Consider the following 24486-nt stretch of genomic DNA (forward strand, 5'->3'; position numbering starts at 1 on the left):
GGTGCCTGTGCACCATGGATATCACGCATCACTAGGGCCCAGACACGCACATCACGAAACCTTTAGGAATGAGAGACTTCACACGGTCTCTTCCCGCTGCCTGTGCACCATGGATATCACGCGTCACTAGGGCCCAGACATACACACACAACTTCCAGGCATTCGTGTCTTCACACATTCTCCTGCCGATTCCTGTGCATCAAGGATATCACTCGTCACGTGGGCCCAGGCCCACACATCACACAACCTCCAGGCATCAGAAACTTCACACAGTCTCCTGCCGCTGCCTGTGCACCATGGATATCACGTGTCACTAGGGATCAGACACACTGTACACAACCTCCAGGCGTCAGGGACTTCACACAGTCTCCTGCCGGTGCCTGTGCACCATGAATATCACGCGTCACTAGGGCCCAGACACACACTGTACACAAACTCCAGGTATGAGAGACTTCACACAGTCTCCTGCCGGTGCCTGTGCACCATGGATATCACGCGTCACTAGGCCCCCGACATACACACACAACCTACAGGCATTCGTGACTTCACACATTCTCCTGCTGATGCCTGTGCACCATGTATATCACCTGTCACTAGGGCCCAGACACACACATCCCACAACCTCCAGGTGTCAGAAACTTCACACAGTCTCCTGCCGGTGCCTGTGCACCATCGATATCACTTGTCACCAGGGATCAGACAAACTGTACACAACCTCCTGGCGTAAGCGACTTCACACAGTCTCCTGCCGGTGCCTGTGCACCATGGATATCACACACATCACACAATGTCCATACGTCAAGTACTTGACACATTCTCCTGCTGGTGCCTGCGTGCACCATTGTTGAACTTGGCCCTTCTGGCAGGTTCACCCCTAAACTTTTTGTGATTATCTTAGCTTTTTCCCGATGGAGTGTTAGTGGTTTTAGACCCCTAGGCACTTTAACACTGTGTCCCAGTGTAAAGTGCGTGCGCTCTGTGTTACATGGAATGAGATTGACCTGCCCTCCCATATGAATGCATGGGAAATGTGTGTGTCCATGGTAGTTCCTGATGCGTGGGGAGTGCAGGGTCGAGTTTGGTATGTGCGAACTCGTGAGAGTGAATGCTGCGCGATGATGTGTGCGGCGTTACTGTGGCTAGTGTAGAAGTGCCACTTTTAGACGCTGGCATAAATGTGCAGTGACTGTCTGGCTTGTGATTGGCTGGTGTGCCTGGCTCCAGGTGTCCGGATGGGTCTCCCCCAGTGGTGAGTGGAGAGATCTGCATGTTGATGAGTGGGAGGAGTACACCTGGGACCTGAATAGGGCTGGGCTTTCCCCACACAATGCTGGCTCCGCCCCCTGTGGTCCGACTGCTGTCCCTAGCCTGTCCAGTGAATGGGGAGAGGGGCTGAGCACAACAGAGTGCTCCAAAACCAGTTGCATCTGGTTTTCCCTTAACCCTGCAGCCTGAGACAAAGGAGATATGTATATAAAAAGGGGCTGTGACCCCAAGAAAAGTGTTCTTCTTCTGATCCTAACTTGGGGGGCATGCTGCTGCTGGGCGCCAGGAAAGACCGCCACTGGGGACTGCCTCCCTGCCTGGAGGGCCCTGTGAGCTGGCCCCTGGGCCCAGCCCTTGCCCCCCTGCCTTCCTGGGGACTTTCCCTGGACTTTGCCTTGCTGGGGAGAGCTTTCCACTTTTTGTCCTGGACTGTGGACATTTGCTTTTGTTCCCTGAAGGGCGCTTTGCTTGGCGCTGGGCTTTGTGAGCAGTTGAGAGTTCCCCGAGGTGTGGAGGATTCCCCCGTGCTCCGAGGAGAAGGCGGGAACCCACCCTGCATTCTGGTGCCTGTCGCGGGTGCCCACCCCGCTTATTTCTTTGTTTGAATTGCGGGAGCCCACCCCGCATTGTGGTGCTTGGTGGCGGGTGCCCACCCCGCTTACGACGTGCTTTCGGCGGGTGCCCACCCCGCATTGTGGTGATCATTGGCGGGTGCCTACCCCGCTTTGGGTGCTTGGAGATTGGGAGCCCACCCCGCATTTATTTTGTTTGTAAACGGGAGCCCACCCCGTATCTCGCCAGATTCACCGCCGCGACCCGGGCTGAACCGGAAGTCAGGCACCCTCTGGGGGCGCGCCGCAAGACGGAAGCCGTGCCCGGAAGCAGGGGGCAGGCGGGAGCCTACCCCGCGCTCCTGCGTGGGCCCCGGGAGACGCCGTGACTGAGGGGCCGAGGGGAGAGCGCTTCCCCTACCGCGGAGAGAGGAGACGCCACCGCCCAAACAGACGGTGAGTGCGTCCCCGCGGGTCACTCCTCTGCTTCGCGCAGTGCTTTCCCTGCTTCAGAGCCCCCGAGCGGGACTCCAACGGTTGGGGCACATTGTACGTTGAGGCTCACGAGTCCCCCGAGCGGGACTCCAACGTTTCGGGCCCATTGTATTTTAGGGCTCACGAGTCCCCCGAGCGGGACTCCAACGAAGGGGGCATTGATATTCTAGAGCCCTGAAAGGCTCCAACGAGGGCCTAGGTGGCTCCAGCGCGGCATAGTGTTGTTTTAGAGCTTGCATGCGCCATCGTTGGGGGCATTATTCTTTCAGAGCCCAGAGAGGCTCCAACGCCGGGCATATTTGTTGAAAAGGCCATTGAGAGCCCAGGCCTCCCTTTTTGACATGCCAGCCTGCACAGCTGCCCAGCAAGTAGTGGGCAGCTGCAATGTTTAGGCCTGATCTTTGCGCCTTCTGCCTTGACTGCGTGCGCAGTCCAGCCCTGACACTGTGGACAAAGCGCGTTTGAGCCCCTGAAAGGCCAAGTTGGCCTGGGGACAGTTTTCCTGTGTTGTGCCCTCACCTAGGGTGCATGGTTATTTTTACATGTGTACTTTTGCGCCATGTGTATTGCCTTTATGCTATTGTTACTCCTACCTGTGTCCATGAGTAGGAGACTGTTTTCCTAGTATAGGTTATGCTAGTGTGTTCATGGTTCCCTGCGTGATATATGCCTAAGGTGTTTAGGATTGCGTAGGGTGTACTTACCTTTTACTAGGGGTTGCTGGTTGTGCGCTACATTTATTATTTATTCTACATTTCTACATTTACAATTTGGTGATTTGTGATGATTCTGACAGTGGTCCATGTGGCCCTGTCTTGTGTAAATAGTCCCCTGTAAATTCCTCCCAGTGCCAGTTGGCACAGTGTAATGTGTGTGAATATTATCTAATGTGTTTGGTATAATAAAAAGGCTATTTTTATATATAACCTTGTGTGGAGTTTCTTTTGTGGTGGGCCTTGGGTGTTGTTGCTGGGTGCGCGCACAAACGCTTTACACATTGCCTCCGGGATAAGCCTGACTGCTCGTGCCAAGCTACCAAGGGGATGAGCAGGGGTTATCTTTGGCGTGTAAATCCCCAGCCCTGACTTAGAGTGGTGGTTTCTGCCTGGCTTTAGCCCAAGCCCTAGCCAACCAGAAATCCCATTTCTAACAACCATGGATATGAAAATGAATGAAAATATTCTTATATAGCGCATGGCTACCCGGAGGCATCCCAGCGCTGCAGATTAGCGTAAAGGAGCAGGTGGAATTATGGGAATAGCCGCGTCTTCAGTTGTTTGCGAAATGTTAAGTAATTGGCTTCCTTGCGGATAGAGAGAGGGAGGGAGTTCCAGAGTCTCGAGGTGTTGTAGGAAAGAAGCCGACCCCCTGTCCGCGCCCTCTTAATTCTGGGGACTTCCGCTAGATGGAGTTGGTCTGAGCGGAGACTTCTGGTGCCTTTGTAAGGCTTAATAAGGTTTTTGATGAAGGGGGGACCTTTACCCTGAAGGCTTTTAAGTGTATTCTTTCTTGTATCGGGAGCCAGTGGAGTGCTTTCAGGGCAGGCTTGGCAGAGCAGCGGTTATTAGTGCCCATGAGGAGCCTTGCTGCCGCGTTTTGGACCACCTGTAGTTTGGAAATAACTGAGTTGGGCGCGCCCAGATAAAGGGCATTGCCATAGTCCAGCCTAGAAAGAATGTGCGCTTGAATTAAGAGCTTTCTGGAGTGGACAGGTAAAAGAGGGAGTACTTTCCGTGCGGTACAGAGCATACCATAGCAGGTGGCGGCAGTTTTCCTAGCCTGTGTTCTAAAGGTAAGATCATGGTCGAGCCAGATGCCCAGGCTCTTTATTTCCTGTTTTGGCGATGGTGCCGGCCCCATGCAAGGCGGCCACAGATTGTTAGAGTTAAACGTTGCTTGGTTGCCCAACAGCATGAGCTCGGTCTTGTCACCGTTAAGTTTAAGGTGGGAGGAGCTCATCCAGCTGGCGACTTCTTTGAGACATGAGCAGAGGTTTGTGGGAGACTGCTCTTCCTGGTTCAAAATCACAATAAGCTGGGTATCGTCTGCGTAGGTGACCAGTTGGATTCCAAAAGGGGCAACTATCTGTGCTAGTGGGGACATGCACACATTAAAAAGGGTAGGGCTCAAAGAAGAGCCTTGGGGGACCCCACATTGGAGTGGTACTGGTTGGGACCGGGTGTTGCCTTTGAATATCTGAAAGAATCTTTCTTCCAGGAACGATTCCAACCAGGACAGGGCCTTGCCTGTCACTCCCACTTTTTTGAGACGGTGTATCAGGATACGGTGGTTCACCGTGTCAAAGGCTGCACTCAGGTCCAAGAGGATGATGGCTGAGGATCCTCCGGCGTCAAGAATCTTTCTTGACTCCTCCATCACATCTATCAGTGCAGTCTCAGTGCCCTGGCCGGGACGGAAGCAGGTCTGGGAGGAATGAAGCAGTTTAAAGGTTTCAAGGTGCGCGGAAAGTAGGTGATTTACGTATTTTTCTGCGACCTTGCTAATTCCAGGGAGTAAGGAGATGGGGCGGTAGTTGACCAGCTTCGTGGAATCTAGGTGTTTTTTTTAAGTAGTGCCTTCACCATGGCGTTTTTCCAGTCCTGGGGGACAATACCCGATGCTAGAGAGGCATTGATTAAATTAGGGATAGGAGTGATAATAGTGGGCATTGCTAGCTTCAGAACATTGAAAGGGGCAGGGTCGCTCGGGGTACCACTCTTAATTGAGTCTAAGATCTGAGGGAGGAGTTCCTGAGAGAGTGGAGCGTATGCCTCTAGGTGGATGGTGTTGTTCTGAGGTTCCAATTCGAGGAGCTCAGGGAAGTGATCATTATTAGCAGGTGGGAGGAGGTTAAGGATATTTTAGATTTTGGTGGAGAAGAAACCTGCCAATTCCTCACAACGATGGCCGTTCGGTCGGGTGCTGGGGGGGGGGTGTCGGGAATTCTCAAGAGTTTTTTTGCGATCCGGAATATTTCTTTAGAAGAGTTGGAGGACGATTGAATTCATTCCTCGTAGTAGGCGGCCTGTGCTGCTTTAAGTGCTGCTTTGTAGGAGATAATGGATGCTCTGTAGGCTAATTTATTCTCGCTTGAAAAGTCTTTCCTCCAAACTCGTTAACATTTTTTGCATTGCTGTTTCAGTTTGCAAAGGTCGGGGTGAACCAGGGAGATTTATTGGGTCCGGTTTTTTGTAGACTGGTTTTTCTGGGGAGTACTACATCCAGTGAGTTCTCAATCCATGTGCAGAACTTTCTGTTGGCAATTGAGGGATCAGGGTCGTGTGTGGGTGAGGTCAGTTTCAATTCACGAGTTCAATCCTCAATGCTTAGTTTCGGCCAGTGGCGAGCTTGGGTGCGGGATGCCAGTAGGTGAGTGCGCGTGGAGGACGGGTGCCATGAAAAAGGGACTAGGAAGTGGTCTGACCAACGGAGGGGGATGGGCACCTTTCCTTTTAATTCTGCTATGCTTGACAAAAAGATATCACGCGTCACTAGGGCCCAGACATGCACACACAACCTCCAGGCATTTGCAACTGCACACATTCTTCTGCTGGTGCCTGTTCACCATTGATATCATGCGTCACTAGGGCCCAGACACACACATCACACAAGGTCCAGGCGTTAGGAACTTCACACAGTCTCCTGCCGGTGCCTGTGCAGCATGGCTATCACACGTCCCTAGGGCCCAGACACACAGACACACACAAACTTTAGGTATTAGGGACTTCACACATGCTCCTGCTGACTTTGTGGCCAGCCATACTATAAAACAGTAACTCACAACTCTAGATAAAAAAGAATAACAAAACAAAGTTCACAGGAGGAGATCCTGGTGTGTACCTACATCCCCGACCTCGACGTTTTTTTCCGTCTATTTTCTGCACCTTAAAAGGCTCTTTAACTATTCCCTTCCCTCGTTCTTTGTTAATGTTAAGTGGTTGTGATTCAAGAAGTGTAAATATCTGCTCTAGGGTTTGTGCTTCCTCCAAAAACATGATGTGCACTGTGGGCGAGAGAGCTCTGATGGGAGAGAGGCCTTTGACCCTTCTGTACCAACACTCCACAGGAGGGGTACCTGTCCTGTGCTCCCAGCCTCAGCTGTCCCATCCTTCTCCTCCGTAAATTCCCCTGTCTTTACCATGATTCCATTGGTAGAGTAAGGGTAACTCGGATGAGTGTAGGGATTAGAGTTGATATTGAAATATACATCACATATACTGATACATATGGGCCCATTAGCATGGCGGGCGGATCGCCACCGCCCGAGCAGCGGTGGCGAGCCGCCCGCCAAAACACCCCGCCTTTAGGGCCTTTAACCCCCCGCCACATTAGCATGGCGGGGGGTACAGCGGCGGACGGAAAGACCGTCTGCCGCTTTTCCTCCGGTAGGCAAACGTCACGATTGCCTACCGGCTGGAAAAGGCTTATGATATGGTAGCGGTACCTTGCAGGCACCGCCATCCATATTATGATGTGGGCGGTGATATGCCTTTCCATGGCGGAGACTCTGCCATGGGAAGGCATGCGGGAATTGCTTTGGGGGCCTGTTGTGGGCCCCCGGAGGGCATGGGGGGTTGGGGGCTGCACTTGGGGGGTACCCATGGCACCCCCTACATTGGTATACACAAGGTGGTAGGCACCTCGCGGTGCCTGTCACATTGTGCATGCCAATGCACACCATGCATTTTCTACATTGTGGCGGGTGCTGCTCACAGCACCGCCCGCCACAATGTTGAATATGCGGGATGCGACCGCCAGGGTGGCGGTCGCATCCTAATTGGCAGTGCAGGACCGCCGCACCACTGGCGGCCAGTGCCAGCACCGCTAGGGTGTCTGCCCGCCATCCTAATGGACCCCATAGTGTTAAAAAAAATAAACAATCCCTTGCCTGTGAAATTTACCAGATGGTCATCTGGCCTAGACTGAATATCTCAAGAGGGTGATCCACAAACTGAGGGAACCTAGGAGCAGTTGTTGGAGTGCTTCGATGCAAGAGGGCGCCTTGTGTCAGAGTCACCCTCGTGCATTAACACAGTTCTTGCGCTCAAGAGGAGCCGAGGAGGTCTGGTGTTACTATGAAAAAATAACTTGGAAGCTACTGGTAATAGAAGCCATACCTCCTATACACTGAGGAAAGATAAAAGTGAAATAGACACAATAAGCAATGAATATTACTTTCTGGGTTAAGACAAGTCAGTTTGAATTGGACGGCTGCACAAAGGGGGTGCGTTAACAAAATATGCTGCTCGTGAATACCCCCTAAGGAGGGGTATTATGGACTATCCTCTTTTTTGGTGACAAGACACATCTTGTGTCCTGAAGAAGGCCCTGTGAGGAGTTATCAAATGGGCCAAGATGGGACAGATGCTGTATTCCTTGTACAAAGGTAATAATAATGTTATTTTATTAAGGTTGTTTTTGTAGGCCACATAATATGTAGTTGTATAGTTGGTATCCAAAAACATACTGCTTGGTGCGAGTGAATTTGAATTTTTAGGACTGCTGTATGTTTCATTCAGGTCGGACTCAAAGGCAATATACAGCTGTTGAACAGCAATTCGAGTTGACCAAAAATGGGTGATTTGAACATATAAAGTATTATGGATAGAATGTACGTTAATGTTTATTGTGTAAAAAAAAAATCCAAATATTTGTCAGACAGACATTTTTGATGCAACAACAAAAAGAAAATAAGAGAAGGTTTAGCATATTTAGTGGTTGAACAATGTGTGTCAAAAACAGTATACAATAACCATTGAGGTGTCAGATAACTAGGAGTTAAAATCTCAAGGGCCAGATTTATCAACATGTCACGCAACGCAGCAGGACAGCTGGCAGCGCTGCGTGACAGGGAAAGAGCTGGAATGCGCCACATTTACTAAGATATAGCGCATTCCGGCCTGCGCCTACAAAGGCCCCTTTGCGCTATGGTGCACATGCCTGCCTTACAGGCAGTATTGAAGGCACGCCTTTCTGCACAACAACAATCCTTAGAGGCATTTTCCTCTTTCTGCGCGTGCTGCAGAACATGTTATAACGAAGAGAAATAAAGTGATTTCTCCTCTTTACGCCACTATGGAGGAAGGCATGCCATTTCGACGCAGTTCCAGGTTTACTGCCCTTAGTAAATCTGAGACTGCGTCAAAATCCATGAGTGGATGTATGGGAACCCCCATGGGCGGATGTATGGGAACCCCCATGGGTGGATGCATGGGAACCCCCATGGGTGGATGTATGGGAACTCCCCTGTGTGGATGCATGGGAACCTCCCTGGGTGGATGCATGGGAACCCCCCTGGGTGGATGCATGGGAACCCCACACTCCACCCGTGGAACTCCTTCCCAACGCACAGAAATGCAAGGCAGCGATTAACGCTACTTAGCGTTACTCTGGATTTACAGAGCCATGCAGGGCCATGGAAAGTGGCGTTGCGTGACTTAGTAAATCTCACTTAGCCCTTGTGCTGCCTTGTATCGCCTTGCGTGACGCAAAGGCTTATAAAACCCGGCCCTTTATCTCACCTCGCCAAATTCACTTCAAAGTTTGCATAATAGAAAATACAGAGGGGGGGGCATTGTTTGACCAGGCAGGGAGCTCCTCCTTTCAACATCCTATGGAGTCACATCTCTGTTCAATGAAGGGTGACCTGCCTGGTTTGTGTCAGACACTTGATGCAGTGGGGTCCCACCTGTGTAAACCCAGCGCGGTTCGCCTCGAGGCGCTGTACCGAGCACTGGAGAGGCATCTCTTAGGGTCCAGCTGGAGAGCCTGATGGGTTCTAGGAAGGCAAGACTGTGGACTATTCACATACCAGCATTTCACAAGTCACCTGGCCACCAAGATGGAGGGCCAAGGCCTCCGTACACTGCTCACCTTGCGGGGGTGGACGCGGCTGGGGCGGCTGCCCTGCTCCGCTGAGCTGGGGCCCCGGCTGGGGCTGCATCTGGGACTTCACCGGCTGCGGCTGAATCTGGTGGGGCTGCAGGAGGAGAGAGGTGAAACCAAAGAACAGGAGCATGAATACAGGTGACAAATAAAGACACTCTGGAAGCATCACACAAAGCAAGCACACACGAAAACAAGGACGGACCGTGCGGATGGAGATGCATCACAAGCACATACAGAGCTGGAGCACAAGAGTGCACAAGCCACCCGGGCTGGTGACTCAAGTGTGCACCATAGTGACAGCAGGTATTCCTGCACCAGAATACAACACACCAACAGAGCAGCTGTGTCAAGAGTGCACCATAGTGACAGAAGGTATTCATGCACCAGAATACAACACACCAACAGAGCAGCTGTGTCAAGAGTGCACCATAGTGACAGAAGGTATTCATGCACCAGAATACAACACACCAACAGAGCAGCTGTGTCAAGAGTGCACGATAGTTAACGCAGGTATTCATGCACCAGAATACAACACACCAACAGAGCAGCTGTGTCAATAGTGCACCATAGTGACAGCAGGTATTCCTGCACCAGAATACAACACACCAACAGAGCAGGCTGTGTCAAGAGTGCACCATAGTGACAGCAGATATTCCTGCACCAGAATACAACACACCAACAGAGCAGCTGTGTCAAGAGTGCACGATAGTGATAGCAGGTATTCCTGCACCAGAATACAACACACCAACAGAGCAGCTGTGTCAAGAGTGCACCATAGTCACAGCAGGTATTCATGCACCATAATACAACACACCAACAGAGCAGGCTGTGTCAAGAGTGCACCATAGTGACAGCAGGTATTCCAGCACCAGAATACAACACACCAACAGAGCAGCTGTGTCAAGAGTGCACCATAGTGACAGCAGGTATTCCAGCACCAGAATACAACACACCAACAGAGCAGCTGTGTCAAGAGTGCACCATAGTGACAGCAGGTATTCCTGCACCAGAATACAACATACCAACAGAGCAGCTGTGTCAAGAGTGCACCATAGTGACAGCAGGTATTCATGCACCAGAATACAACATACCAACAGAGCAGCTGTGTCAAGAGTGCACCATAGTGACAGCAGGTATTCCTGCTCCAGAATACAACACACCAACAGAGCAGCTGTGTCAAGAGTGCACCTTAGTGACAACAGGTATTCCTGCACCAGAATACAACACACCAACAGAGCAGCTGTGTCAAGAGTGCACCATAGTGACAGCCGGTATTCCTGCTCCAGAATACAACACACCAACAGAGCAGCTGTGTCAAGAGTGCACCTTAGTGACAGCAGGTATTCCTGCACCAGAATACAACACACCAACAGAGCAGCTGTGTCAAGAGTGCACCATAGTGACAGCAGGTATTCATGCACCAGAATACAACACTGTTGGACAGGCCACACGAAGGGCTTGCTCCCTCCCCGCACGACAGGGCCCGAGCTCCGGCCCACCAGGCATAACCCACGAAAAGCACCTGTACCCCGTCTTCCGACGGACCTTCTGCCCTCGGACCTCTACTCATCACGGGGCCCAGCCCCACCGGCTCCCCCGGCCGGTTCAAGCCGCCATCTTGGGCCCTGCACCACGAGGCCGCGTGGCCTCGGCCCGACCCTAACCCCGGGCCTGGCCGGCCCCGACATCCCGGCACCATCCTCCACCCAGGAGGTGAGCGGACCACTTGGCAGGTCAATGGGAGAACGAAGTGTCAAGAGCTCTTCCCCCGCCAGGTGCCGATCGCCTCCAGCTCCCCCAGGCGCTGGCTCCACCCCCTGCTGGGTGTCTGGACACCTTCATCCCGGGCCCTCCGACCTCCAAGTGCGAGGGTCCGGACATCAAAGGGCGCCTGCCCTATAACTGGGGCAACTCCGGAGCAGGAAGGCAGTTGTATCCTGGAGTCGAGAGACACCGAGAGAACTCAGCCTTGACGGACTACTGGCGCTGCCGTAGCCCGCTCTTGTGAACCATCGTCCTGCCTGCTGGCGCTGCCGCGGCCTTCTGCAACATCCCTCCTCGTCGGGACCTGCTGGCGCTGCCGCGGACCGTACATCGACCATCTTTCCGGGACCTGCTGGCGCTGCCACGGACCGTGTACCGACCATTTCAACCGGGACCTGCTGGCGCTGCCGCGGCCCTTACCAACTAAACCACCAAGCTCGAGGATTGTGAGCTAGTCATCATCTCATCCGAACTACCTGACTGGTAGACAGACTGTCCCGCTACCCCTTACCCTGCTTTAAGAGACTTGAATCGAGGGGACCCCTGAGTCCAGACCTCCTTGTACCATTCAACCGTACCTTAAGAAGTGCTTATAAAGAACACTGAACCTTATCCGTGTGTGGTATCTGTCTGTGGGGGGGAAGTTACTTGTCTGTACGATCGCTGGAGACGGCTCTCCCCGGAGACCTCTCCTCCTGACCCCGGCCGACCCTCCCGGTCCGTCTACCCTTTCTAACATTGGTGGCCAGCGGCGCGATCCGAATCAACGCGTAATCGTACAGAGAGTAGCTCACCCCACGACAAAAACACGATGTCAGCCAAAGATAGCAGCTCCACCGAGAAATTCCAAATGGATAAATTAGAAGAATACAACCACCGCGAACTGAGACAATTCTGCATAGAACTTGGCATTGCTACCACCGGCCTGAGTACCAAGGATGATCTAAAGCACGCCCTAGAGTCGTGGACAGAAACTGGGGTCGCCAGACCCTCCGACCAAAGCAGCATCACACCAGAGGGGAACGCCACGGCTCCCGAGGAGCGGGGAACGGGCCTCTCGCAGGAGGAGATCCGAGAAAGAGAAAGAACCAGATTGCACGAGTTGGAAATGGCACGACTCAAGATGGATGGGGAACTCAAGTTAGCTGAACAGAAACTCAACCTCGAGCATATGCGGCTCCGAGATGAACGAGAAGAGAAGCAGAGACAGAGAGAGCTGGAGGAGAAAAATATAACGCTCGAGCACGAGCGCCAACTAGCGGAGATAGAACTTCGGAAACAGAATAAAGAACTGGGGGTGCCTGAGCGACCACACGCCCCGGGGCCAATCGAGAAAAAAGTCCACATCCCCAAGGATGTTGTCCGCGAGTATGTCCGAGAAGACGACATACAACAGTGGTTTAAAGCCTACGAGATCGCCATGACCTCCCACCGGATCGACCGGAGTGATTGGGGAGCCGGACTTTGGGGGAGGTTTATCAACGAGGGTCGCGATGCCCTACTGCAGCTCCCAGATCACCAAATGTCGTCCTACGACCACATGAAGGCTGCCCTCCTCACCCGCTACGGCCTCACACCCGAGATGTACCGCCAGAGGTTCAGAGATTGCACCCGGATCCCAGGTACAACTTGGGTAGAATACGTGAACTATTTCAGCCGTGCCTTCGAGGGTTGGATAAAGGGGAGCCAGGTCACCACCTACGAACAACTCTTTAACCTTATGGTATGGGAGCACCTGTCGAACAACTGTTTCGTCGAGCTCAGGCAGCACCTCCTCGACAGTAAGCTGACTGACCCCCGGCAGCTCGCCGCCGAAGCTGACCGATGGGAAAGCACCCGAGTGGGCCGGAGGGGGCCACACGAACAGAACAGAAGCAACCAAGGCCAGCACCGTCCTCGGGGAGGAGGAGGGGGCCAGGGGCGAGGGAGAGACGCCTTGCCAGCAACACCCGTGGCCAGCACCCCGCCTCCGGCCGGCCGGGGCAACCCCCCGTGGCGTCCTGGGGTCCGAGCCAACGTCACGTGCCACCGATGCCAGCGAGTCGGCCACTACGCCAATGACCCGAGCTGCCCGCAGAACCAAACACCCAAGCCCCGCCAGGTAGCTGCCGCCGCCCTGGGGGAAGAGCGATCATCGGAGGAACCAGAAGAGTATGAGCCGGCCCAGCAAGAGTGGGAACCGGCCGCCATGGTCCTGGCGTGCTTAGGGGGAAGAGACATGGTCCCGCGGGCTCCCCTACCCGCTAACACCAGGAAATACGGTCAGTGGGTGACCATTAATGGACAGCGAGCCGAGGCCTTGCGTGACACAGGCGCCAGTGTGACGGCCGTCCGCTGTCACCTGGTGAAGCCCGAGCAGATCCTGCCGAACATTCTCTGCCCCGTCCGCTCGGCAGACAACTCTGAAAGTATGTGTCAAATGGCCTGCGTCCCATTCGAATGGGGAGGGGTCTCCGGCCTGTTGAAGGTGACGGTCCGGGACGATGCCCCCGTGGACTGCCTCCTGGGGAATGACCTCGAGAGTTCCCCGTGGGCCACCGTTGAGAGAAGAGAGCACCTGGGGATGCTGGGCCTCCCAGACTGGGCCTGCATAACCACCCGGTCCATGGCCGCCCGTGCCGCCCCTCGATCAGAAGAACCGGAATGGCCAGCACCTCCGCCCCCGGTCGCCCCAGTAGAAGACAACGACGAGGTCAGCCTCCCAGACCCGACGACCGAAGGGGACGCGCAACCCCAGGACCTTCCTGACCTGGCTCAGTGGCGTCAAGAAGGGGGGCCCACCCAAGAACAGTTCCGCCAGGAACAAAAGACCTGTCCCTCCCTCGAGGGACTCCGCCAACAAGCCAGCGCCCAGAACGCAGGGGACTCCACCGGAACTCACTGGGTCTACTGGGACAACGACCTGCTATACAGCGAGCAAAGAATCGCCGAGCTGGGGGCCGGTCGAGTACTGGTGGTACCTCTCCGCTTCAGAGACTTTCTGCTCAACCTGGCCCACGATGTCCCCCTGGCTGGACACCTGGGCCAGGACAAAACGTACAGCCGCCTAGTGACCCACTTTTTCTGGCCGAAAATGAGGAACGACGTCCTGAACCACTGCCGATCTTGCCCCACATGCCAAGCCAGCGGGAAGAGTGGTCGGAAGCTGAAAGCCCCTCTGCAACCCTTCCCTGTGGTCACCACCCCGTTCGAGAGGGTGGGGATAGACATTGTGGGGCCTCTGGACCCCCGCACGGCACAAGGACACAGGTTCATCTTAGTACTGGTGGACCATGCCACCCGCTACCCCGAGGCGGTGCCCCTACGGACCGTGACAGCTCCGGTGGTTGGCCGGGCCCTAATGGGGATCTTCTCCCGGGTAGGCTTCCCCCGAGAAGTCGTCAGCGACCGAGGCACGAACTTTATATCCAAATACATGAAGTCCCTCTGGCAACAATGCGGGGTCACCTACAGATTCACGACCCCCTATCACCCCCAAGGGAACGGACTAGTGGAGCGTTTTAACCGCACTCTCAAGGGGATGATTGGGGGATTGGAAGAGCCCCTCCGTCGCCAGTGGGATGTACTACTCCCGTGCCTCCTCTTCGCCTACCGAGAAGTTCCCCAGAAGTCCCTCGGTTTTAGCCCTTTCGAACTCCTGTACGGGCACCCTGTGCGAGGGCCCCTCAGCCTAGTAAAAGAAGGTTGGGAGATGGCCCCCCTAAAGACCCCTCCAGACGTCTTCAAATACATCCTGGCCCTACGCAATCAGACCCGGCGCTTCAGAGAGATGGCCAAGGCGAACCTCGAGGCCAGCCAGGAGGACATGAAGAGGTGGTATGATCACAATGCCTCCTCCGTTGAGTTCGAGCCTGGACAACAAGTATGGGTGATGTCCCCCACCGAACCATGTGCCTTGTAAGATAAGTGGACGGGGCCCTTCAAAGTGGTCGAGCGCAAAAGCCCCGTCACTTACCTCATCGACCTGGGGACCCCCCGGAACCCCCTCCGGGTCCTCCACACCAACCGACTCAAACCACACTTTGTGCGCTCAGAACTCAGCCTCCTGATGGCTACGGACAGTGGGGCAGAGGAAGACTCCAAACCCCTCCCGGATCTGCTGAAGACTCAGGAGAATGACGGCTCCGTGGACGGGGTCCGGCTCTCTGACGCCCTCACTTCGGAGCAACGCCAGGGCTGCCGGAACCTCCTGCTGCAGTTCGCTACCCTGTTCTCCCTCACCCCCGGGGTCACCCCTTGGTGTTTGCACGACGTGGACACCGGGGACAGTCCCCCTGTCCGACACCGGGCCTACCGCGTACCAGATCGGGTACGGGCCTGCATACAGGAGGAAGTGGCCAAGATGCTCACAATCGGGGTCATCGAGCCCTCGGACAGTCCCTGGGCCAGTCCGGTTGTATTGGTTCCCAAAGCCGCTGCCCCCGGCACCGCACCTGAACTGAGATTCTGCGTCGACTACCGGGGCTTGAACGCTGTCACCCGGACCGACGCTCATCCGATTCCCCGAGCAGACGAGCTGATCGACCGGCTGGGGGCCGCCCGCTACCTTAGTATCTTCGACCTAACAGCGGGCTACTGGCAGATCGGCCTCACACCCAGGGCTCAGGAACGGTCAGCCTTCTCTACCCCCGATGGCCACTACCAATTCAAGGTCATGCCCTTCGGCATGAAGAATGCCCCCGCCACGTTTCAACGCCTCGTGAACCAGGTCTTGGCGGGGCTCGAAGAGTTCAGCGCTGCCTACCTGGACGATATCGCTGTATACAGCCGCCACTGGCCCGACCACCTCCGTCACCTCCAAGAGGTCCTACAGGCCCTCCAGCGGGCCGGCCTCACAATTAAGGCCGGCAAGTGCCAAATTGGCCAAGGGTCTGTGACCTACCTTGGGCACCAGGTGGGAAGCGGGCTGGTGGCCCCGCTACAACTTAAGATTGCTGCCATCCAGTCCTGGCAGCCCCCCGTCACCCAGACCGAGGTCCGAGCCTTCTTGGGGCTCACCGGCTACTACCGGCGGTTCGTGAAAGACTACGGCAGCATCGTGGGGCACCTCACGGGTCTCACGTCCAAGAACCAGCCGAAGCGGATTGACTGGACCCCCGATTGTCAAGCGGCCTTCGAGAAGCTGAAGGCCGCCCTGTGCACCGCCCCTGTGCTCCAGGCCCCCGATTACAGTCGGGAATTCGTGGTACAGACCGACGCCTCCGACCACGGCATCGGAGCCGTCCTTTCTCAATTAAACCCCGAGGGTCATGACCAGCCGGTGGCCTTCATCAGTCGACGTCTCCTGGCCCGAGAACAGCGCTGGAGCACCATCGAGAGGGAGGCCTTCGCAGTGGTGTGGGCCCTCAAAAAGCTCCGGCCCTATCTCTTCGGTACCCACTTCTGGGTACAAACCGACCATCGACCCCTGCAGTGGCTGATGCAGATGCGGGGGGAGAACCCAAAACTCTTGCGCTGGTCCATTTCCCTGCAGGGAATGGACTTCACTGTGGAGCACCGACCAGGCCAAGACCACGCCAACGCGGATGGCCTGTCCCGCTTTTTCCGCCTCGACGAAGAGAGTCCCCAAGGAGATGGGTGACTCTCCCCGCCTTCAGCTGGGGGGGACGCATGTTGGACAGGCCACACGAAGGGCTTGCTCCCTCCCCGCACGACAGGGCCCGAGCTCCGGCCCACCAGGCATAACCCACGAAAAGCACCTGTACCCCGTCTTCCGACGGACCTTCTGCCCTCGGACCTCTACTCATCACGGGGCCCAGCCCCACCGGCTCCCCCGGCCGGTTCAAGCCGCCATCTTGGGCCCTGCACCACGAGGCCGCGTGGCCTCGGCCCGACCCTAACCCCGGGCCTGGCCGGCCCCGACATCCCGGCACCATCCTCCACCCAGGAGGTGAGCGGACCACTTGGCAGGTCAATGGGAGAACGAAGTGTCAAGAGCTCTTCCCCCGCCAGGTGCCGATCGCCTCCAGCTCCCCCAGGCGCTGGCTCCACCCCCTGCTGGGTGTCTGGACACCTTCATCCCGGGCCCTCCGACCTCCAAGTGCGAGGGTCCGGACATCAAAGGGCGCCTGCCCTATAACTGGGGCAACTCCGGAGCAGGAAGGCAGTTGTATCCTGGAGTCGAGAGACACCGAGAGAACTCAGCCTTGACGGACTACTGGCGCTGCCGTAGCCCGCTCTTGTGAACCATCGTCCTGCCTGCTGGCGCTGCCGCGGCCTTCTGCAACATCCCTCCTCGTCGGGACCTGCTGGCGCTGCCGCGGCCCGTTGTAACGACCATCCTCGTCGGGACCTGCTGGCGCTGCCGCGGCCCGTTGTAACGACCATCCTCGTCGGGACCTGCTGGCGCTGCCGCGGCCCGTTGTAACGACCATCCTCACCGGGACCTGCTTGCGCTGCCGCGGACCGTACATCGACCATCTTTCCGGGACCTGCTGGCGCTGCCGCGGACCGTGTACCGACCATTTCAACCGGGACCTGCTGGCGCTGCCGCGGCCCGTACCAACTAAACCACCAAGCTCGAGGATTGTGAGCTAGTCATCATCTCATCCGAACTACCTGACTGGTAGACAGACTGTCCCGCTACCCCTTACCCTGCTTTAAGAGACTTGAATCGAGGGGACCCCTGAGTCCAGACCTCCTTGTACCATTCAACCGTACCTTAAGAAGTGCTTATAAAGAACACTGAACCTTATCCGTGTGTGGTATCTGTCTGTGGGGGGGAAGTTACTTGTCTGTACGATCGCTGGAGACGGCTCTCCCCGGAGACCTCTCCTCCTGACCCCGGCCGACCCTCCCGGTCCGTCTACCCTTTCTAACAAACACACCAACAGAGCAGCTGTGTCAAGAGTGCACCATAGTGACAGCAGGTATTCCAGCACCAGAATACAACATACCAACAGAGTAGCTGTGTCAAGAGTGCACCATAGTGACAGCAGGTATTCATGCACCAGAATACAACACACCAACAGAGCAGGCTGTGTCAAGAGTGCACCATAGTGACAGCAGGTATTCCTGCTCCAGAATACAACACACCAACAGAGCAGCTGTGTCAAGAGTGCACCATAGTGACAGCAGGTATTCCTGCACCAGAATACAACATACCAACACAGCAGCTGTGTCAATAGTGCACCATAGTGACAGCCGGTATTCCTGCTCCAGAATACAACACACCAACAGAGCAGCTGTGTCAAGAGTGCACCTTAGTGACAGCAGGTATTCCTGCACCAGAATACAACACACCAACAGAGCAGCTGTGTCAAGAGTGCACCATAGTGACAGCAGGTGTGCCACGAGAGTGCATCATACCAACAGAGCAGGCTGTGTCAAGAGTGCACTCTAGTGACCTAGCAGGCGTGCCACGAGAGTGCATCATACTAACAGAGCAGGCTGTGTCAAGAGTGCACTCTAGTGACTGAGCAGGCGTGCCACGAGAGTGCATCATACCAACAGAGCAGGCTGTGTCAAGAGTGCACTCTAGTGACTGAGCAGGCGTGCCATGGGAGTGCATCATACCAACAGAGCAGGCTGTGTCAAGAGTGCACTCTAGTGACAGCAGGTGTGCCACGAGAGTGCATCATACCAACAGAGCAGGCTGTGTCAAGAGTGCACTTTAGTGACCTAGCAGGCGTGCCACGAGAGTGCATCATACTAACAGAGCAGGCTGTGCCAAGAGTGCACTCTAGTGACTGAGCAGGCGTGCCACGAGAGTGCATCATACCAACAGAGCAGGCTGTGTCAAGTGTGCACTCTAGTGACTGAGCAGGCGTGCCACGAGAGTGCAACATACCATCAGAGCAGGTTGTGTCCAGAGTGCACTCTAGTGACTGAGCAGGCGTGACACGAGAGTGCAACATACCATCAGAGCAGGCTGTGTCAAGTGTGCACTCCAGTGACTGAGCAGGCGTGCCACGAGAGTGCATCATACCAACAGAGCAGGCTGTGTCAAGAGTGCACTCTAGTGACTGAGCAGGCATGCTACGAGAGTGCATCATACCAACAGAGCAGGCTGTGTCAAGAGTGCACTCTAGTGACTGAGCAGGCGTGCCACGAGAGTGCATCATACCAACAGAGCAGGGTGTGTCAAGAGTGCACTCTAGTGACCTAGCAGGCGTGCCACGAGAGTGCATTATACTAACAGAGCAGCTGTGTCAAGAGTGCACTCTAGTGACCTAGCAGGCGTGCCACGAGAGTGCATTATACTAACAGAGCAGGCTGTGTCAAGAGTGCACTCTAGTGACTGAGCAGGCGTGCCACGAGAGTGCATCATACTAACAGAGCAGCTGTGTCAAGAGTGCACTCTAGTGACTGAGCAGGCGTGCCACGAGAGTGCATCATACTAACAGAGCAGGATGTGTCAAGAGTGCACTCTAGTGACTGAGCAGGCGTGCCACGAGAGTGCATCATACCAACAGAGCAGGCTGTGTCAAGAGTGCACTCTAGTGACTGAGCAGGCGTGCCATGGGAGTGCATCATACCAACAGAGCAGGCTGTGTCAAGAGTGCACTCTAGTGACAGCAGGTGTGCCACGAGAGTGCATCATACCAACAGAGCAGGCTGTGTCAAGAGTGCACTTTAGTGACCTAGCAGGCGTGCCACGAGAGTGCATCATACTAACAGAGCAGGCTGTGCCAAGAGTGCACTCTAGTGACTGAGCAGGCGTGCCACGAGAGTGCATCATACCAACAGAGCAGGCTGTGTCAAGTGTGCACTCTAGTGACTGAGCAGGCGTGCCACGAGAGTGCAACATACCATCAGAGCAGGTTGTGTCCAGAGTGCACTCTAGTGACTGAGCAGGCGTGACACGAGAGTGCAACATACCATCAGAGCAGGCTGTGTCAAGTGTGCACTCCAGTGACTGAGCAGGCGTGCCACGAGAGTGCATCATACCAACAGAGCAGGCTGTGTCAAGAGTGCACTCTAGTGACTGAGCAGGCATGCTACGAGAGTGCATCATACCAACAGAGCAGGCTGTGTCAAGAGTGCACTCTAGTGACTGAGCAGGCGTGCCACGAGAGTGCATCATACCAACAGAGCAGGGTGTGTCAAGAGTGCACTCTAGTGACCTAGCAGGCGTGCCACGAGAGTGCATTATACTAACAGAGCAGCTGTGTCAAGAGTGCACTCTAGTGACCTAGCAGGCGTGCCACGAGAGTGCATTATACTAACAGAGCAGGCTGTGTCAAGAGTGCACTCTAGTGACTGAGCAGGCGTGCCACGAGAGTGCATCATACTAACAGAGCAGCTGTGTCAAGAGTGCACTCTAGTGACTGAGCAGGCGTGCCACGAGAGTGCATCATACTAACAGAGCAGGATGTGTCAAGAGTGCACTCTAGTGACTGAGCAGGCGTGCCACAAGAGTGCATCATACTACAGAGCAGCTGTGTCAAGAGTGCACTCTAGTGACTGAGCAGGCGTGCCACGAGAGTGCGCCATACCAACAGAGCAGGCTGTGTCAAGAGTGCACTCTAGTGACTGAGCAGGCGTGCCACGAGAGTGCATCATACTAACAGAGCAGGCTGTGTCAAGAGTGCACTCTAGTGACTGAGCAGGCGTGCCACGAGAGTGCAACATACCAACAGAGCAGGCTGTGTCAAGAGTGTACTCTAGTGACTGAGTAGGCGTGCCACGAGAGTGCGCCATACTTACAGAGCAGGCTGTGTCAAGAGTGCACTCTAGTGACTGAGTAGGCGTGCCACGAAAGTGCGCCATATTAACAGAGCAGGTGTATCAGAAGAGAGCACCACATTAATGAAACAGAGAGAATAGAAGAGAGCACCACACTAACACATCATGTGCATCACATAACAATAAAAGCATGCATAGCCAAAGAGTGCACCATGCTAACAGAGGGAGTGCACCATACCAAGACAGCATGTACATCTCTAAAGTACACCAGCGTAATGGGGAGGATGTATCCCAAGACAGAAGACTATTTACAGGCATGTATACAAGATAAGTGAAGCATACCAACAGAGGAAGCACATTCCAAGAACGCACCATACCAAGAGAGCATATGCATCCCAGAAATACTAACAGGCCGCAGGTGACACAAGAGTGCACCATACTAACAGAGGGTGCACATCCCAAGAGTGTACCATAGCAGGAAAGGATTTATATTCCAGAGGTGCAATATACTAACAAAGCACATGTATCACAAGAGTGCACCATACCAACACAACAAGTGCATCTCAAGAGTGCACTATACTGCAGGTGTAAACCACAAGTGAACCATACCAACACAGCAGGTGCATCTCAAGAGTGCACAATTCTACAGGTGTAAACCACGAGTGCACCATACCAACACAGCAAGTGCATCTCAAGAGTGCACTATACTGCAAGTGTACACCAGGAGTGCACCATACCAACACAGCAAGTGCCTCTCAAGAGTGCACCATACTGCAGGTGTACACCAGGAGTGCACCATACCAACACAGCGGGTGCATCTCAAGAGTGCACAATTGTACAGGTGTAAACCACGAGTGCACCATACCAACACACCAAGTGCATCTCAAGAGTGCACTATACTGCAGGTGTACACCAGGAGTGCACCATGCCAACACAGCAAGTGCCTCTCAAGAGTGCACCATACTGCAGGTGTACACCAGGAGTGCACCACACCAACACAGCAAGTACACCTCAAGAGTGCACTCTAAGGCAGGTGAACACCACGAGTGCACCATACCAACACAGCAAGTACATCTCAAGAGTGCACTCTACGGCAGGTGTACACCACGAGTGCACCATACCAACACAGCAAGTACCTCTCAAGAGTGCACTGTACTGCAGGTGTAAACCACGAGTGCACCAGACCAACACAGCAAGTTCATTTCAAGAGTGCACTGTACTGCAGGTGCAAACCACGAGTGCACCAGACCAACACAGCAAGTACATCTCAAAAGTGCAGTATACTGCAGGTGTACACCAGGAGTGCACCACACCAACACAGCAAGTGCATATCAAGAGAGCCCTCTACTGCAGGTGTACACCAGGAGTGCACCATACCAACATAGCAAGTACATCGAAAGAGTGCACTATACTGCAGGTGTACACCAAGAGTGCACCATACCAACACAGCAAGTACATCTCAAGAGTGCACTCTACGGCAGGTGTACACCACAAGTGCACCATACCAACACAGCAAGTAAATCTCACGAGTGCACTATACTGCAGGTGTAAACCACGAGTGCACCATAGCAACACAGCAAGCGCATCTCAAGAGTGCACTATACGGCAGGTGTAAACCACAAACCATACCAACAGAGCAAGCACATCTCAAGAGTGCACTATACTGCAGGTGTAAACCACGAGTGCACCACACCAACACAGCAAGCACATCTCAAGAGTGCTCTATACTGCAGGTGTAAACCACAAGTGCACCATACCAACACAGCAAGCACATCTCAAGAGTGCACTATACTGCAGGTATAAACCACGAGTGCACCATACCAACACAGCAAGTACATCTCTAGAGTGCACTATACTGCAGGTTTAAACCACGAGTGTACCATACCAACACAGCAAGTACATCTAAAGAGTGCCCTATACTGCAGGTGTAAACCACGAGTGCACCATACTAACACAGCAAGTGCATCTGAAGAGTGCACTCTACTGCAGGGGTATACCATGAGTGCACCACACAGACACAGCAAGTGAATCTTAAGAGTGCACTATACTGCAGGTGTACACCAGGGGTGCATCATACTAACACTGCAAGTGCATCTCAAGAGTGCACTATACTGCAGGTGTAAACCACGAGTGCACCATACCAACACAGCAAGTACACCGAAAGAGTGCACTATACTGCAGGTGTACACCAGGAGTGCACCATACCAACACAGCAAGTGCATCGAAAGAGTGCCCCATACTGCAGGTGTAAACCACGAGTGCACCATACCAACCCAGCAAGCACATCTCAAGAGTGCACTATACTGCAGGTGTACACCAGGAGTGCACCATACCAACACAGCAAGCACATCTCAAGGGTGCCCTATATTGCAGGTGTAAACCAGGAGTGCACCATACCAACACAGCAAGTACATCTCAAGAGTGCACTATACTGCAGGTGTACACCAGGAGTGCACCATACCAACACAGCAAGTACATCGAAAGAGTGCCCTATACTGCAGGTGTAAACCACGAGTGCGCCATACCAACACAGCAAGTACATCGAAAGAGTGCCCTATACTGCAGGTGTAAACCAGGAGTGCACAATACCAACACAGCAAGTACATCGAAAGAGTGCCCTATACTGCAGGTGTAAACCAGGAGTGCACCATACCAACACAGCAAGTACATTGAAAGAGTGCCCTATACTGCAGGTGTAAACCACGAGTGCACCATATCAACACAGCAAGTACATCTCAAGAGTGCACTATACTGAAGGTGTAAACCAGGAGTGCACCATACCAACACAGCAAGTACATCCAAAGAGTGCACTATACTGCAGGTGTACACCAAGAGTGCACTATACCAACAAAGCAAGTGCATCTCAAGAGTGCACTCTACTGCAGGTGTACACCATGAGTGCACCACACCAACACAGCAAGTGCATCTCAAGAGAGCCCTGTACTGCAGGTGTACACCAGGAGTGCACCATACCAACACAGCAAGTACATCGAAAGAGTGCCCTATACTGCAGGTGTAAACCACGAGTGCACCATACCAACACAGCAAGCACATCTCAAGAGTGCACTATACTGCAGGTGTACACCAGGAGTGCACCATACCAACACAGCAAGCACATCTCAAGAGTGCACTCTACGGCAGGTGTACACCACAAGCTCACCATACCAACACAGCAAGTAAATTTCATGAGTGCACTATACTGCAGGTGTAAACCACGAGTGCACCATAGCAACACAGCAAGCGCATCTCAAGAGTGCACTATACGACAGGTGTAAACCACAAACCATACCAACAGAGCAAGCACATCTCAAGAGTGCACTATACTGCAGGTGTAAACCACGAGTGCACCACACCAACACAGCAAGCACATCTCAAGAGTGCTCTGTACTGCAGGTGTAAACCACAAGTGCACCATACCAACACAGCAAGCACATCTCAAGAGTGCACTATACTGCAGGTATAAACCACGAGTGCACCATACCAACACAGCAAGTACATCTCAAGAGTGCACTATACTGCAGGTTTAAACCACAAGTGCACCATACCAACACAGCAAGTACATCGAAAGAGTGCCCTATACTGCAGGTGTAAACCACGAGTGCACCATACTAACACAGCAAGTGCATCTGAAGAGTGCACTCTACTGCAGGGGTATACCATGAGTGCACCACACCGACACAGCAAGTGCATCTTAAGAGTGCACTATACTGCAGGTGCACACCAGGGGTGCACCATACTAACACAGCAAGTGCATCTCAAGAGTGCACTATACTGCAGGTGTAAACCACGAGTGCACCATACCAACACAGCAAGCACATCTCAAGAGTGCACTATACTGCAGGTGTACACCAGGAGTGCACCATACCAACACAGTAAGCACATCTCAAGGGTGCCC

The 24486-nt window shown here is 54.1% G+C and overlaps 1 protein-coding gene across 1 annotated transcript in view; it reads right to left on the reverse strand.

Moving 5' to 3' along the window:
• Positions 1-24486, reverse strand: part of SYN3 (synapsin III) — a 1380627-nt gene that overhangs the window by 25324 nt on the left and 1330817 nt on the right. Inside the window, exon 12 of the mRNA XM_085651961.1 lies at positions 9186-9291. Within this exon, the coding sequence (XP_085508087.1) occupies positions 9186-9291 (106 nt within the window). The remainder of the gene's footprint in view (positions 1-9185; positions 9292-24486) is intronic.

The sequence above is a fragment of the Triturus cristatus genome, chromosome 4_1 (genome assembly GCF_964204655.1).
Source record: "Triturus cristatus chromosome 4_1, aTriCri1.1, whole genome shotgun sequence".
Lineage (NCBI taxonomy): Eukaryota > Metazoa > Chordata > Amphibia > Caudata > Salamandridae > Triturus > Triturus cristatus.